Source organism: Mercenaria mercenaria, chromosome 4 (assembly GCF_021730395.1).
Source record: "Mercenaria mercenaria strain notata chromosome 4, MADL_Memer_1, whole genome shotgun sequence".
Classification (NCBI taxonomy): Eukaryota; Metazoa; Mollusca; class Bivalvia; order Venerida; family Veneridae; genus Mercenaria; species Mercenaria mercenaria.
In genome coordinates this window covers 57,842,800-57,861,139 of record NC_069364.1, presented here as the reverse complement: position 1 = coordinate 57,861,139, position 18,340 = coordinate 57,842,800, and the positions used below count along the sequence as shown (strand labels likewise).

The following is an 18,340-nucleotide window of genomic DNA, read 5'->3' as shown; positions in this document are numbered from 1 at the left end:
GTGCAATATATCCTTTTCGCAGCCTTAACATACTAAAACGTATTAGCGTCTGATGGCCCTTTCACGCTTCCGTAGAAACAATATTTATTACACGAAACTTATTTTGAAAATATTTCTGAAATGTCTAGGTCTGCAGCTCTCAAAAATGGTTATATCTTACATCTGAGGCATATACTGACACTCTCAGACAACATAAAAAATGACATTTTGAGCGATTTGATGAAGTTCCAAAATTATAAATGCACCCTTGGTCCGTTACGGACCCCTGTGGGATTTCTCTTTATCCAGAGCTCAAATATTTTTTCATAGATTAAAAGCTGACATGCTGTACTAAAGCCCAGGTAACGCGCATATATTAAGATGGGGTGACCCCTGCGCGTGACCCCTGACTATCTACAAATCAAAATGCGGCTTTCGTTTTGAAGTTTAGCATTTCTACTTTCATTTTATTTACTTCCGGAAATAGCTGAAGGTCGAGTGACGTCATTTTCTGTGTTGTCAAAAACATACATATGCCTGGCGAGATTGCATAAATATGTGCTGGCCGTCCTAAGGATATAAAGATAATAATTCTTCATAAAAGCAATTACAGATCTTTTTAAAAATGGAACAAAAATACGTTTTAGATTAGGATGAATTCTAGATACAAGAAAGAATTTCTTGACCTATATTGGGAAATGGCTTTTAAGAAAGTTTCTATACACAGCCATACAGCAAAGTGTTCTTGTACAATAAAGGAATGGTAAGTTTTCTAAAAAGCAAAATATTAATATTTTCTATCATTAAGAATACATTTTAAATGTTGTGCGTAGTATCCGAAAACAGAATGAAATACATTTTAAATTGTATTCCAGATATTTGTGTAATTTGTAAATAAGGATGCTTAAGCTATAGGTAGAGAAATTGTCCCAAAAAATGGGCTTGTTAAACAATAAATGAAAGCTAAATAATCTGAATAAAAAAAATAATGTATCAATAAAAAACAAAACAACCAGTATATTTTTACAACCTAATTAAGTACTAATGTCTTAGCAGAAATAACATCATTTTGTTCCTTGTTTTAAAATAATTAAAGTTGTTTTTTTTCTGGTAAAACTACTAAGAATTTCAAACTCAATATTATATTACAATTCTATATAGAAGTTACACAGCAATCAAGCAATACTTCAAGTTTTAGAACAGTTGCACATTTGCCAAATCTCTTGGGGGAAAACATTGTCATAACACAAAATTAATCTGTGTGTTTTGGAAGTCTTTGGTCCAAAGTTATAAACTTCTGTTGTAGACCAGTCTGTAAATATCTGCATCTGATTGGCTATTTGTGATCACAATCTTGAAATTAACCAATGACAAGACAGCATTCCGAGACTGGCTTGCAAATGTTAGTATTCTAGACCTAGATACCTGCTGGTCTTAAGATATTTGTCAAAAATAATATAACTAACTTATCAGGTCCCATATAACTAACAAATATATACAATAAATGATGTCTTTGACCTTCAAAGGTGATAACAGTTTTGAAATTGACGAGTTTTTGCAGAAGTCAGCACATAATTAAATGTGAATTCATCAGCATCTAAAGATGGCAGTTCATAACTTCATTTCGACTATCCATCTACCAGAACTGTGTAACTGACAGGAGTATGCTGGTGTTACAAAAAGAACATAAAACCTACAGTTCATTCAGTCTGTATCTAATACAAAGTCCAAGGTTTTTGAAGATATCTTCACCCTGAAATATACCAAACCATTTATATAACAAACAAGTACATACTAACTTCCATATTATTATGATTTGTTCATTCTTCTGATGCAAAATACCTTGAATATAAGGGACAATTTTTTTACATGCCCCAATACATTTGTTACATCCAAGTTTTTCTGTATGTCTACCTCATTTTTGGACCAATCTTTTTGTGGGATTTCCCTATCCACAACTCCTGGGAGTGGCAGATTTGATTTGTATAACATGTCAAATTTTTCTATGACATTTTGAAACACATTAAAAAGTACATGCCTTGATAATAAAACGGCTGTAAATCCTCTATTGTCCAGAAATACTTGTCAAATAATAATGCATGCTAGTAAAATCATGCACATGCAGAAAGAATTATAGTAGTTCTGAATTACAGTGATTTCAAAGTTCTCTTGTAAGCCTTAGTGTCTTGATGATAAAACAGCTACTATATAAGTGGAAATGTTAGCCACGTTGAAATGTTTGCGAATTCACAAAATTCGCAAAACTATCAGCCAGCGTAAATTTCCAGTGAATATGATTGTGTGCGAGTTTCAATCCATTGGCACAAATGGTTACTGAGATATCAACTTACATACAAAAACTTAACCAAATCGGGACGCCAATGATTGTGTAGGCGCTGGTGAATTTAAAATAACTAAAAATATAGTGTTTGTATATACTGAAAATTATAGTATTAGAGCTAAAAGGTTTTTTTTGTTTTTTCTTATACAAATTTAGAATAAAATATTTGTACAGTAGAAAGACTAGTTGTTGTTTAATTAACTATGGCTGAGACAACAACAGGCACAGTGACGATGGTCTTAAACATGTCAACTGTGGCTGCTTCATGGGCTGTAATAGGCAACACTGGCTAACAGTCCTTAGATAGAATGAAAATTTATAGGAGCTTTGGATGTTCCAATGTGCCTGAATGTGTATATACTACCATACCTTGTTCTTAAGCCTGTAGGGACCAATAAATTATTTTCAGGGTAAATAGCTACAATATGATGGACTATTTTATAAAACATGATGAGTCTTGCTCTAGTTCTTCTGATTTCTAGGGTTGGCTAGTTCAAATTATTTGGCATGTCCGAGACCGAGCTAGTGTTATGATAACGGCTGGTGACAAACCTTGCGGCTCCTCTGGACCCTCTCAATCTGATTTATATGATTTTTAGTGTGTGGGTCCCAGACTGTTGAAGAGTATTCTAATTTGGGTCTAACTATGGCTTCATAGGCATGTTCTTTTTACTTTTGAGGAACTAATTTTTAAATTTCTACGAAGAAATCACTATTCTTTCATGGAATGAAAGTGTTACAGTTTTTATTTCAGGCCCTTCAGGCCTTTAAATGCTGGTAGTACTTGGATCTATACAAACTTGAGCTATCAATAAAGACAACTAATATCCCATGATGATGACCTTTCACTTTCAAGTATACAGTAACCTTGATACTGAACACAGTGATCTTGGTTGTACACTGTATGTTGTCTAGATAAGGTTAAAATTTGATGCTAGTTTTATAAAAATAAAGTCCTTTCAGCAGTTACAAAGATATGGAGTGGACATTAAATAAAGCAATTTGACATCTGACCTTGACATCAAACCTAGCAAACTGAGTCAATCTCATCATATTACAACAGCTAGTTAACACTCAAATGTAGTTGTTCAAAAATGCCTTAAAGTTGCTCGCCCGCACAAATGTTTACGGATTCACCGCACTATATGGTTATGTAGGAAAAAGTAAAGCGTTGCAAACGGTCTATTATTTTTCAATATAGCCATATAGTGCTGTGAACCCATAAACTTGTTTTCATCAGCCATATTCTCAAAACGCTACGTAGATTTTCGCCTATTTTGTTGATTATACCTTTTCATTTTATATTCTTGTTACAAAAATGTTGCTTTTGAGAAATTTAATTTTTTCGACCAAACTGAGGGCGAGAAGCTTTAAACCGTTTTTAGATATATGCTTCCAGAAAGGAATTTACAGGCTAATGGACTGATAGACAGATGCATGTTACTCCTATATATATACAGCCCCTATGCATTGTTTTTATCTAGGGGTATAATAATCTTAAACTTAGTACAAAGAGACAGACAAAATAGTTTCAAGGATGATAGTTGAGGGAAATATTTTGCTACAAAACACCAGCTAAACTAACAGCTCACACAGAGGTATTCACTCCTGGGTGAGCTTAAGAATAAAAGCATGCAATTAATCTAGCTCATTACCATGTAGATATATATAGCTTCATGCTACATATCTAGCTATCTAGAGTGTTCCTTGACTGCAACCTATGTTATACGCATCTCTCAGAATATCACCTCCAATCAACTATAATAATCTAAATACATGTACATTGCTAAGCAAGCACTTGATTCATAAATGTACGTGCACATGTACACACATTTTTTTTCCATGTGTATGTGTTCTCCTGTTGTTCATGCCAGCTATTTATTGGACGAATGTCAGCTGTCCGCTGACCCTTCTGATCGCTGCATACTGTGAAGGCCCTGGAGCTTCTGGATAAGTGTATCACCAAAGGTATTGCGGTACCCAGGACTAATGGAGTCAAGCATTGAATAGATTGTCTCATAAAATTTGGATTCTCCCTCTTGTTGGTCTAGCACATCAAACTGTTTACCCGCCAACTGAAAATGCACAAATGAAGAGGACTCAAGTGAATGCACAACAAGTTATCAATATGTTAATAACAATCTAATCTGTGCTGGTAACTAAAGGAATGTGTAAGCCCTGCACATAATACACACATTGAATAAAGAAAGGAGGATATAAATGTTAAATGTGTATGTTAAACGGTAGGGTTTAAATGTCTATTAACACCAGAAAAAAACAACAGTTTAATCTGTATAATTGCAAGTGGACACGTACGTTTCTGCCTCCATCATTTTTCATTTTCTGACTACTTCAGCTCTAAAAATTTCAAAAACAGCTTTTTATAAAACTGAATAGAAATCATAGTCACTGGTTAATGCAAAGCACAACACTAAACTATATATATGCACATGAACACAAAAAATGACAAAGAGGTTTATCAATGTGTAATGTCACGGTATAGGACTTGAATATTAAAACGGGGGAAAAGTGTGTCTGGTAGGCGGCCAGGTAGCTTGGTCAGTAGAGCATCAGAACGATATTACAAGGCCCCAAGTTTGGCTGCACATTTTTCTAACCATGTGACATTTGGCGCCCAATGGTGGACCATGACGCATTATGGATATAGTCTCTGATGTCCGTAATTGCTTGATTTATAAATTAAGTTCTCGCTGAAATTCGAGGACAAATTTCAAAATGGTGGGGAAATATGTCACGGCATAGGACTTGAATATTAAAACGGGGGGAAATTGTGAAGACAGCCGGATAGCTTGGTCAGTAGAGCATCGGAACGGTATTCAGAAGCCCCTGGTTTGAGTCCTGGTCTATCGACCGAGCTACCGTACATAATTTCCCCCCATTTTAATATTTAAGTCCTATACAGTGACAAACATCTGTGCTCAATCAATCAAATTGTTTCAATTAATACACATTGGAGTTACTGCCTGGAGTTTGTTATAAGGTGCAAAAAAGGCCTGATGTTTTAAAAATAAATGAAAAATTCTTAGTCTATCTATCTATCTGCCGTTGACGTCAACCCCTTGTGGGAACATAGACGTTTTGCGCGTCAAAATCAAAAAGAGAAAGAATATAGTGATAAAAATTTAGAGTGGAAGAAACTAAAAATAACTTTGGTGATATAAAAAGGTTAAAACTTGAGTTTGCAGGATAACTAGGACGAGACATGTTCAAGGCTGCAAACTGCAGCACTGAACTGCTCTAGGGTAGGGAGGTGGGCGACACTGGGGGGAAGTTGGTTCCAATGGTACACTGTTCGATGAAAATAAGAAAACTTGTAATAGTCAGTGGTTGCAGTAATTAACCTATAACTTAGGGTATGGCCATAGCGGACACAACGGGTCATTGGGGTCAGATAATCTACGATTGGGATAGCAACCAGATCATGATGAATCTTATAGAAGAGTGATAACTTAGAATCTATACGCCTTAAATCCAGTCGACAAAGGTTTAGCGAGTATAGCATATCTGTTACACTGGAAGTACGGCCGTAGTCGGTCTTGATCCAACGGGCGGCTCTCCTTTGGATGCTTTCAATTTGGTCAATTTGAGTTTGGGTGTGGGGCGACCATACCTCAGAGGCATATTCGAGCTGGGGTCGGACTAGAGTCTGGTAAGCAATGGTCTTAATGGGTTGGGATTTGACCTTAATGTTTCTTTGTAAGAACCCTAGGGTTTGGTTAGCTTTCTTGGTTGACCTGTTTATGTGATTGTCCCATGATAGGTCATTTGAGATATCCACGCCTAGGTATTTAGCTGAGCTGACCGATTCAAGTTGGACTCCATGTAGGTAATACTGGGTAAGCCTAGGATAGGATGTTTCCTTCTAGTGGCGTGGATCACTTGACACTTGGAGGGGTTGAACTCCAAATCGCACTCCAACTCCCACTTTTCTAGAAGTTTTAATTAGGTCATTTTGGAGAGTGACAGATTGGTCTGCAGATGACAGAGTTAGATATATTGCCGTGTCATCTGCAAACAGACGGACTTTGGAACCGACGTTATGTGGGAGGTCATTTATGTAAGCTAGGAAGAGCAGGGGACCAAGTACAGACCCCTGTGGGACACCTGATGGTACTGGGATGGCATCAGAGGTAGTGCCTTTACGCCCATTCTACAGATAGAGGAGCAACTCCAATTTAAACATGTCGGCGCAGTTCAACTTTTATACTGTTTGGTATTATCATTATTTTGCTTTCAAAATTAAGGAGGCATGTCTTATACTGTCTAAAATCGCACTGAAATGTCCACTAGAGATAACTAATTTTCGAAATCAGATGTTTAACACATGCAAATGAGATCAAAAATCTATGTCGGCGATCTAGGGTTGAATTAAATTGCATGGTACTGAAATTTAACTATCGGGACAATTACTAAACTGTTATGCTCAAATGATTAGTTAATGACATGCATCTTGAACAAAATATCGCCTTTTTCAATATGTGTCAATCATGTATATACTGATCGCGTACCTTTTGTGTCGGCAATTTGGACAACAGATACGTTACAACATTTATTCACTTCAAATACTCAGGTGCGTAATGCATGTTCCGGAAAGACTATTGACAGTTTGAATGTTTATTGATATGATTATCAAAATATCATTTATCTATAAAAGAAATAAACATATTCAGATGATGTTCAACTGCCACCGTGTTTCAATTTGTTTTTAACAGATACGTTACGAAGTGTTTCATTCAGCATACATTTATATTGCATTTATCTCGAACTGTTACTGGACAGTGTAGTAGAACACGTGTTTAACTTTGTACCCGAGTCCTTGTCGAAAGCCTTAATTACTAAAATCTAGCAGTATAAGATCTACTTGTTTCTTATAATAATAACTGTAGACTGAAGTGACCAGATTATTTACTAACATAACTTAAACAGAGTAACGCATGATCTTTTTTCCTTAAATCCATGCTGTAGGTCATACAGAATACCAATAGATGAGGAAACAATGTGTTCAAGAACTTTGCATAGGACACATGTTAATGAAATTGGCGTATAATTTACTGGATTTGACCGATCACCTTTTTTAAAAATGGGGGCAACATTATGCAGATTTCCACTGGGATGGAAGTGATTCTTCCTCCAGGGATTTCTGGAATCTGGAATATGACCTCAATGATGGGGGATAGTTCTACAGAGAGTGTTTTAAGTATTAAAGGCTTGATTTTGTCAGGACCACTGATGGGGGTTCAGGTTGCTGAGAAGTTTGTCAATACCATTTGTGCCTATCCTAATATCTGACATCTATCAAGTTAACTAAAAGCATCTCAACATGAAAATGCCTTTTCAGTATCAACAAATTAATACTGGCGTGTCTTTGCACTGACAGAGTCTAATGTGTCTAGTTTTCAATAAACTTACAAATTTGAGTCTTGAGAATATAACGTTATTTAACAATTTTGAGAAAGTCCCCATACTAACACGGAAACCCTTTGGTGAAAGTTCAACACAATACTGGTGATTCTCCTTCGTTTCCAAGTTAAAGAAGGCATATTCATCTGTACTTTGAAGTACTTTCGAAAGTTCAACACTATTTACAGCATATTTAATTTCTTTAATAACTTCCTCCGCCTCAATTTTAAGCGAGTAATTTTCATCCGCGTCCATCGTTAAATAATATCGGAGGAATTCCAACAGTAGGCGTCTACGTTCCCGCAAGGGGTTTGACGTCAACGGCAGATAGATAGATAGATAGATAGGCCAATACGAAGCGCGATTCGTGAAATGACTTTTAATTCCTTGTTAAACTTCAAAATATACTTAATTCTAATTGTAGCGGGGTTTGATTTGCATAAATGCAATATATATCTTTTAGACAGCGAGTATGAGGACTTAAATAGGGACTACCGGACCAAATATTAGAGACAACCGAGTCTGCGTTTGAAGACAGTCCATACCATGTTTAAAAAGTATTTGCGAACGACAAGAAGAAGATGTTTAAAAAGTATTTGACCACAGCTTTTAAAAAAAAAATCTGTTATTTTGATGTTTTTGAATGATTAGTAGGCATGCAGATGAACAGTGTTGCTTGTGAGTAAATAAAAAGTCTAGACAATTTTACGGACAACCCATACACCAGGGACCGTATTCATAAAGCATCTTAAGTATAAGTTTTGACTTAAGTTGAAGATTTTACTTAAGTTTGTGGTGATTTCAGCTTAAGTCTAAGTAAAAAACTTAAGAACTATTCATAAAACAGCTTAAACTTAAGATACGTAAGAAATGACTTAAGTCAGAAAACAAAAAAGCGTCGTGAGTACGATTAAAGTGTTGTTTTTCAGATAAAAGCACTTTAAACATAATTGTGCATGTTGTATCTGTCTGAAATTAATGTTTTTTTTTTTTTTTTTTTTTTTAATGTTTTCGTCCACAATAAAAGCCAAGAATTACTTATTAAGTTGTTTTAAGAATAACAAATATACTTAAGTAAAATAAATTTCTTAGCTAAGTAATACTTAAGTAAATAATCAATTTCTGATACTTATACTTAAGATGCTTTATGAGTACGGCCCCAGATCACGTTTTAGGACTTTTGTTTGTTTTATTCATTTTCTTTGATTACGCTGCGCTGCGTAGTTTGGCCGTGGCCAAACTAATCAATCGTAGGCTCAGCGAAATTCGAATTTGAGACCCGTTGTCAAATACAGATCGATGCCTGAATGTGTTCCAAATCGTAATTAATGGATTATATATAAAAGGGGGCCTTACTTCAACTTCAGCTCCAACGATGTACTCTCCAACGCCTCTGTGGACATCGACTGGAGAGGGTTAAAACTGCACATGGCGGAGTGAGAAACGCATCTTCAACGTGTGTGTTGTTAAAATAACTTATGCCAAACGTATATATACACTGTACAGTCTATTCTTCACCTAAGCAGAGAGTCCGGGGAGCGACTGGACGGAAGACTTGAACGCGTCCAGGCTCGGTGCAAATACAACAGCGCTGGGTAGAGCATTCCAAACTGGTATGGTGCGTGGGAAAAATGAATGTTGATATACATTCACACAGCAGTGAGGCTGCAAGAACTTGTGATCATTACTTTGTCTAGTGGTTCGAATAATTGCTTTAGTAGGTAAATATGAAGCAGGCACTGCAATAAGTCCACACGGTATCTATATATAGAAAGATGACGTCAAAGCGCTGGCGGCGTTGTTGTAATGATGACCGATGAAGGTTTGTGATGATTGAAGAGACGCTATCTGGTTTCAGGGGATTAAATGGCTTATTGGCGACAAATCTTACTATGTTACGTTGTACTTGTTCAATCTGTTTTATTTGGGTTTATTGTTGGGGATTCCATATAGGAGATGAATATTCCAGTTTCGGTCGTACGAGGGTATGATAAGCTCTTTCTTTGACGACTGATGAACATGTTTTGAGGTTCCTCTTGATGAATCCAAGCGTTTGGACGATTTACCTGTTATTTGATCTATGTGTGTGTTATACTTGAGGTTATCACTCAATTCTGCCCCCAGATATGGATGATGTTTTACAGTTTCAAGTTTTTCATTATCCATAGTATAATTAAATATTTTCTTCTTAAAAGAGTTAGAAAAGTTCATGATAGCACATTTTTTCACGTTAATTCAAAGCCCGGATGTTATTTTTAGAACATGTCTGGGTATTGGTGGAGGTATTATTATTTTGTTTTTGTAATACTTTAGCTGCTATTTTCCGATTAAATTTGTCAAGAGTTCCAAAAGGTTTACTAAAATAAATATTACAAAATGTTTGATGTTGTTTACTAGCAAATCATGTATAAAGAGACCAGCGATTCCCTTTCTGACTTGCACATAAAACATCCAAGGGGACAGCTGCCACGGCCATGAACTGTCTACACCCTACTTTTTATTATAATGACATTAAAAACATTAAATCATTTAAAACTTATTTAAAAACGCAGTAACTTATTGTTATTTTAAAAACCACACATTCTATTTATGACGATTTATGTCACGCACATACCTATCTTATTTATAAACTACACGCCTCGTTGAATATGCTATGTCGACAAACATGCTGCATTATGTACTTTAACCGTTCTAAGTATGTTTGACAATACCGTTTCACTCTATGTTTTTAAATTGCTGCCATTCACGTTTTAGGACGACCAAGAGCATAACTTTTATATATAATTTGCAAGCAAGACATTTCATCCCCAAGATATTTCAACTTCATGAGACAATTCGATCCCAAATTTTAATCATGTTGTGTGATAATTTGTGGAAAATTCAATTAACATTACACAAAACCTTGTTATGATAAAGTGAGAACAGTAGGCTAATACATGTAATTAATTACAATTATCTATCAGGTCGGACATCCGGGCAGCTCTCAGCATCGCGTTGCGTAGTAACCAACAGAAGTGAAAGCAATCGCCGATTTGTAATCGGAAGGCGCATAGTTTGGTTTGTAAAGAACTTGCATAGATCTATCCTCATGTTGTATTTTATAAAAACAATTTTACGAATTTATGGTTATCATTAAAGTGCCACATGTATAACTATATATACAGAATACATATTCTAACACATACGATTAAAAATAAAAACAACACATGTTACACACTCAGCCATGTATGGTATATGAGATCCTACTACAAAATTATACTGTCATAAGTCTACATTTGCAACTATTGAGATTATATAATATGTAATTGTTCATGTCAATGTTATTTGTAGTATCAATCATGATGAGATAAGTACTAAATAAGTGCATGATCCATAGGTTCTGTCACCGCCTAAAGCACTTAACATTAAAACTGCCTTAAATTCTGACAGAGCCCTCACATTTCGAATCCAAAATTGTGACATGTTGTATTATACTTTGGGTGAATAAGGCATCTGTCCATCCGTGCGTCCGTCTGTCCGTCTTTATAAACTCAGAAATAAATGAAAGATAAGAACAGAAAATGTGAAAATTCCACAGGTCGCCCATACCTTTATTTAAATATGAATTTAAAGAGTAAGTATAGTCAAGAAGGAATATGTGTATATTCATCAACTATGCTGAAATATTTAGAGACCATATATATTTTTTCAATTTCTTTAAATTTTAGTAAAACACCAGCCCATTAAATAAAATGAATGAAATTTAGCATTGCATTTTAGCGAAAGTGCTATTTTTTTCATATCGTATAAAAACACAAAGAACTATCACCTTTGATTAAATTATAACACCTTGGTAAATTTCTTGCTTATACAAAAGCATATTTCTCTATTTATGACAATATTATACATACTAAAATTTATGTCTGGAGGGTAATTTTGATTTTTGTATTGTAAATTGCTCCCATTTTGATGGGGATTTACCCTTGGCATCATCTTGGATGTGTATTTCTCAGTTAATTCGGTTTATCAGAGTGTGCAGTTATGTTGTGGATTTCAAGGAACGTAATCAATATATTACATATAAACCTCTTCATCAGGGTTACCAGTATTGTAAACTAAGTAAATATTTTGCTAAGTTTTACTATCGTAATTCAGATTTGATTATAAAATTTAATTGCAATTAAAGACACTTCTGCGGAAAGGTATATCAAAAACCTGATTTTTTTGGCAATGTTGTTTACAAACTTTGTAAAATTTTGGGTCATGTTAATTTTCTAACTGTATTTTGTAAAGATATACAATGTTTGGTTTTGGTCCAACTGTTTTGAGAACCACCACATTTTTAGTGTTAAATATCCAACAGGTAAAATAAAAAAAGTGGAAAACCACAGGTCGCCCAACACGACAAACGAAAATGTTGCAGGCCCGGTTTGATTGAGCCTGTTCATGGAAGGTAGTGTAAGTGCAAGCTACCGTCCACGGCCTGTAGCCCCGGGTTGAGCAGAACCCAACATTTACACATGTTATAAGAACAAGAATGAAATTTAGAGACATCCGCAGATGTATTCATACGGCGGTGCACATGGAACCTTTAATGATGCACAGAGTGCAATTCCATGAAAAGCGGCGTATGGTCCCCAGATAAAAAAATGACTGTGCCCTAAACGAGAAAACAATGGGCAGAAATAAACAAACTGGAATTTAGAGAGGGAATCTGTGGTTATGGTGCCTACATATCACAGAAACTGCCAAAAGACAACATTAAAAAGAAGACACCATATCCAAGGGATGATTAAACAATACCCAAAGCTTTTAAAGCGGGAGTATTAGAATCACCCAAGCCGAAATGCTGGGAAGCCACGTTCCAAAACTCAGCCTCCCCTTGGCGCATCCCACAACGCGCGGGCGTGCACAAGACAAGCACACATATAAAACACACGCACATGCCATTTTATAAGTGGACGTTACGCTCGCTTTTCCCTTTGGCTGTGTCTAATGAACAGGCACAGGACTCTATGATAGGCAGTTTTAAAGCAAAGCGAGGCTGTGCTATTTTGATATCTGTACTTTGCCCTTTTTCGTCCGCCCTTAATCAAGTGTGTTTCCTTAATGCTGTGTCGTCTGCAAAGACATTGAGAGCATGCTTTTTTTGTTCTTAAGATCTTTTTTGTGTGTTTTACATGCCATGCCTCCTATTGTCATAATAATATGCCTGGCGGTGATAACTTTTATTTATAATGTCTTGTTGCTATGATTAGATGCATCCCATAAATCGGTTTAATATCCACAGAGGAGGTTTTGCCACTGGCCGTTCCAAGGCGATTTCCTACTGTGTTCCTTTATTTGTCCGTTTTGTCTTCGTGTGTTGTTTTATCTTTGCCTGTGCATGTAAGTGCGTATGTCTGTCTACGTGTGCTGGTGTAGTGCACGTCCACGTTCTGAGGGTTGCGATTTAGGAAGGCTGCCTTTTTGGAACGTGGCTTTACCTGTTAGATACTCATCCTTGCTTTTAACATGATGAAAATAAACAGTACATGTCTTCAACTCTATTTTATTTTGACATGAAATCTCATGAAACATGTTTTCTCTTTCTTTTATAATTTACACATTTCTACAGAACCATATGGAATGTCGTCTGCTGATATTTCGGATTCACGAAGTCCTTAGCATAAAACATACTTTCCATCATACTTTCCATCTTCTGGCATTTAGCACGTGCAGAATACTTTCAGATATGCCGAATATTTAACGCCATCTGTAAATCCTGATTTTCTCGTTCTTGCTGGAAAAGGAGACAGTTGCTTGTTCTGAAAGCAGTTTATCAGGTGTCCACGCATCAGCTCAATGTCATATTCTTGTGATTTCAGATTTATTTCAAAAGCCTCGGCAACAGCATTTGCTATTGCATACCACAATCATCGTCATTTTTTGGAACGCACAGTCCATGAACTTTAAAAGAATTTTATCATTGCGTTTTGGTGGACCATCTCTTAACAGCTGGCAAACAACTTGTTATGTGGGAAAACTCATGCTTGTAATTGCGGAATCGTAGATTTTTCTTTCAGAGGATGATTTCAATTTCGTTGTTTAAAGCGTCAACCAATAAAAACCGCCATCTTTTGGATCTCTATTGACTGTTAAAAGAAAACCCATGACAGTCCGTGATAAAACCGTCACGGACATTATGAACATCACGGGTTTTAGTAGATCTGCATATTTTTCAAAAACGTTATCTGATTATAGAAATTTAGTATATGCAATATCTTTGTGTGATTTCTGGTAATTTCTCGCTTAACAGTAATAGTGTACTACTATCATTGATTGCCATACGCTTATTGGCGTCAAAGACAAATTTAAAGACATAATTAGCACACAAAAAAATACGTATGTTCACAAACTTAAGATTTGTAAAGAACACGAGAATATAAACAGTATGAGAACTTGACTCTCTGTGATAATTTAGTAAAGTTAAATACATTTGCACATTAGATGGGCATTGGTAAACTCCGTGTTTAACATTACTCCATGTTTCATTTATCTCGCAGATAAATTTGAAACAACCCCTCAAACGGAAACAGCTTCTTCTCACCAAAGCGCTTGCTGCCTTGTCAAACATAATTTACGCTGGTGATGAAAGCGTCTTGGCGGTGACAGTAACTGGAGTTGACACGAAGTAGAAGTTCTGTTTTTTCAGAAGTTTTAGTTAATTTAACAACCATGGCTACTCCAGGTGTTCTGCCCACATACCAACGATATGTAAATGGTGTTCCTATACCAGTTAGCAGAAAGTCTTTGCGAATGCGTGAAAAATACATTATTTTGTTGGTTTTTGCAACGTTTGGTGTAGTTTGCTTTGGTGCATTTTTCTTCTTACCTGATTTGAGAGACAGGGTAAGTGTTCCCGAAATGAAGAAACAGATTAAAATATTTGGTGATGATATATTTATGCCAGGGGCCGTAAAAGGAACAGGGAAGATGCGTCATATAGATAATCACGGTGATGAAGTTGATATTCATAAAGTGGAAGATAAGGAAAAACTAGGTTTAAAGGTAGCTGAAGAGTTTGCTAAACAAAAAGCTTTAGATGAATTAAGTAAAAAAGCAAATCTTCCAAAGGATGACACTTTGAAATTTAAAGAGGAAATTAAAGAAGACAAGGAAAAGGTTATTGAACAACAGAGACAGAGGGAAATGGAAATAAAGATGGAAGAGGAAAAGAAATTAAAGGAAGATGTGCAAAAAGAGCATGCAGGTGGTGATGGTACTCAGGGTGGGGAGCCATCAGATCCAGATGTCCAAATGAAAAGAAACAAAATTAAAGAGGTAATTTTATAATTTTAAGCGAATTTATCATCTTACCACTTAGTTCTGGCTACCATAAACATGATAAATATAACGGGTGTATACTAAAAACCGGAAGACACCAAAAAATAGAAAGACACCAAAAACCACTATAAAAACATATAAAAAGACTTAAATAAGATGTATTAGACATATACTATGGTGTTATATTATACTTAAATTACATTTGATGACAAAATAGATTGTGCAAATAAAATTTAAATGATCATAAAAGTGTCTTTCGGTAATGCGTTATGTAGCTTATGTATCACCGAAAGACACCGTGAATCACTTTAAATTCATATGAAAAGATTGAAAGATGTTTTATACACAGATTATGTGGTTATAATTAATATATTCAAATTATATTTGATGACAAAATAGATTATGCAAATAAGATTTTAATGATAAAGTGTTTATTTATTAAGAAAGTAATCCGTTTTGTAGCTCGATGCCAAAAGACACTGTGAATCACTTTAAATACATATACAATGTAAAAAAGATTAAAGTATAGTATTAAACGATAAATTTGTTGATGTTGAAAACATGTATTAATGCTTACAATTTTGTCTTTCGGTAATTCAAATCTCTTTTAAAAGCAAAATCGATCTGTTTTCTCAACAAGTAAAAGAAATTAGTAACGTCCAAGCTAAATTGTTTTCACCTAATCAGTCAGTTATTCACACCTTTGATGGCTTGTGTCAACAACACCATTAATCAGTGTTGATTAGATTAATATCTTCAAGTAACATGCATTAATTGAGATCGCCGTCAATTTGTAAAAAAAATTTTTTCTGAAGTCACTCCTTTTTATTCACATAACCATTTTACTTAATTAAAACATTCTCATTTCGCCCCATCTCAAATTTTCCATTTAATAATAATCGATGTTAATATTTTATGCTTTCTCTCTCGAAGAAAAGAACATACGCACGTCCTAGATAATTTATGCATTAAATTTTAATTTTAACTGTCTGACTGTGTTGAAAACATGTACACCTATTAATGCTTACAGGTGTCTTTCGGTATTAAGTTCAAGTCTCTTTTAAAAGCACTTTTAGACTTTACTAAAGTGATAAAAATTTATACATTTAATTTATATTTCATAGGTGTCTTTCTGTAACGCAATTAATAAAAGTCTGGTAATAAAATTGTTTGAATCAAATGATATATAATAAAACTGTACATTAGTATTTATCAAAGATTTTGTAAAACTAGACTAGTTTGTTTATTTTCTTGTTGCATAAGCTGGTAATCAGATAATTAATAACTGAAAATTCAATAACTCTTTGAACATAGAAAATCTGTTAATTACTTTCTTTTGGTAGCGATGTGATAATAAATAAAAACATTTTTGTTACGTGTGCGAATTATGAAAAACATATAACCTTGCTTTGAGTATTAATTTTTTGTTCGTAACTTAAATTAATGGATTGTCCGCTTATTATACGTACGAAGGGACGCATTATGTTATGACTCAATTTCATGATCAATCTGTAACTCTTGAACCCTTTGAAGGATTTCAAAAACTCGACACAAATGTTCACCACACTGAGACGACATGCAGAGCGCATGTTATGGATGTCTCACTTCAAGGTCAAGGTCACACTTTGGGGTCAAAGGTCATATCAGATTGTTTCGTGTCCGCGCTCAGGGTTCTCGGAAACGGCCAAATCTGCTTCCCTGTACGCATAATTGGTCCCGGTATAAGCGTGTTTATTGCAGCTTGAGAGTCCCTGGACACACGTTTCTGCAGTGAGACGCAATGAAAATTAATTGATTACGTAAACCTGCAAATACACAAGTTTTGACTTGAGAGCAAAACATGTGGGCGGAGTTATTCGCTTGTCACCGATAGCCGCGTATAGCCAATCAGCGTTGCCCGTTTCCGGTACACCGCGAGACAGGCGGCATATGTATGATAAACTCGAATACATGTGATTGTCGGCGTGATTGCATAGGCAGGGGTTCCATTTGACCCGGGACCCCGGGTCCGGACCCGGGAGATTTTCAAAAGACGCTCGAAGGACCCGGCATGATACTTGCCTGTGCGTCCTTCGGGACCCGGAGGCATTTTCCTTTGATAATCCTTTCTCTTATCATTCATTCCTTCAGTAAAACTATTTCCACGATAGACACGTGTATTCCAAAATAAACACTCGCGGTCATGCCCTCCTGCCTTTGATCGTCTGCTAAATCCCGCCCTTTCTCCTGTAGACATGCCTCGCTGATTTTTTTATCAGCAAGTTACGTCACGGCGAGTGCACATAGGTAACAAGAATCAACGAAGTGTTGAAATTAATTGATAAAGCGTATTGATCCTGTGTACTGTCAAAAAGGCGCCAATTATTAAATTATCGTAAGCAGCTGATTACCGAGCATGTGAAAAGTACCCTGCAAGATTTTTTCATGCAAACTTTAAATTAGACCATTGCTTGGTAATCATACCGTAATTTCAACAAGAAACTTCACAAATTTTGATGAATTTTGAAAGCAAAAATAAGTTTAGAATGTCCGTTCACGAGTCTAATTACATCCGATGTCATACGCACATTTCCAAAATTCCTTTAAAAAACTGACTTTCAATGCAGTTTTTAATGATAAGTAGCATCATTATTTGAGGATCTATCTCTGATTTAGCTTAGTTGGCCAAGTAAACTGAGCAAAAACTACTTTCTGATGACATTCTGAAAGTGTACCAGTATCCGGATAGTACATTTTGGATACATTTTTATGGAGTGTTATAGCACTGTTCTTTTATTAAAAATTAAATGAAACATAGAGGAGCAAAACCTTATCAAAATAACATGAATTTTGATAAATATTAGTTTACAATATATGACCTGAAACTGACATTTTTATTATGCTGTAACATGAGCTTGGGTTTATTGTTTTCTTAGTATAAAGATCTAACTAAATAAAAAATATGGTCAATTGTATGGACGTGTTGGGACAGGACTCCTGTATTTCGGAAAAGGACCCTTCAAAATTTGGGCCCAAGGGTCCTGGGACTCTTGGGTTTTCAGGTCTAGTGGAACCCCTGGCATAGGTGACAATTTCTAATTGTTAACGACGGATTACGTGGGTTTTGAAGTAACTTCGATTGTTTTCTCACGTACTAATTACCAGGCAGTTTTCAAGATGTTTTTAGAAAAAGTGATAATTAGGCTTAATTATGAATGTCCGAGTAATTTTAAGATGCTGTCGATGTCGTCTTAGTAACGTGATTATTTTTCTGCAAAATCGCTGATGTTTATTTTTATTGTGACTGAAGAAGCA

The 18,340-nt window shown here is 35.5% G+C and overlaps 2 protein-coding genes across 2 annotated transcripts in view; one reads left to right on the top strand and one right to left on the bottom strand.

Moving 5' to 3' along the window:
• Window positions 1–1,075: 1,075 nt before the first annotated feature.
• LOC123551837 (GSK3B-interacting protein-like) lies at window positions 1,076–8,002 on the bottom strand. Its single transcript, XM_045341049.2, has 3 exons — window positions 7,811–8,002; window positions 3,976–4,395; window positions 1,076–1,732 (listed from the first exon to the last, which is right to left on the bottom strand). Exons 1-2 carry the CDS (start codon window positions 7,994–7,996, stop codon window positions 4,213–4,215), a joined length of 369 nt encoding a protein of 122 aa, XP_045196984.1. The 5' UTR covers window positions 7,997–8,002; the 3' UTR covers window positions 1,076–1,732; window positions 3,976–4,212.
• A 6,304-nt stretch (window positions 8,003–14,306) lies between these two features.
• The window catches only part of LOC123551836 (mannosyl-oligosaccharide 1,2-alpha-mannosidase IB-like), a 58,769-nt gene continuing 54,735 nt past the window's right edge, over window positions 14,307–18,340 (top strand). Inside the window, 1 exon segment of the mRNA XM_053542222.1 lies at window positions 14,307–15,043. Coding sequence (XP_053398197.1) covers window positions 14,438–15,043 — 606 coding nt within the window. The 5' untranslated portion in view covers window positions 14,307–14,437.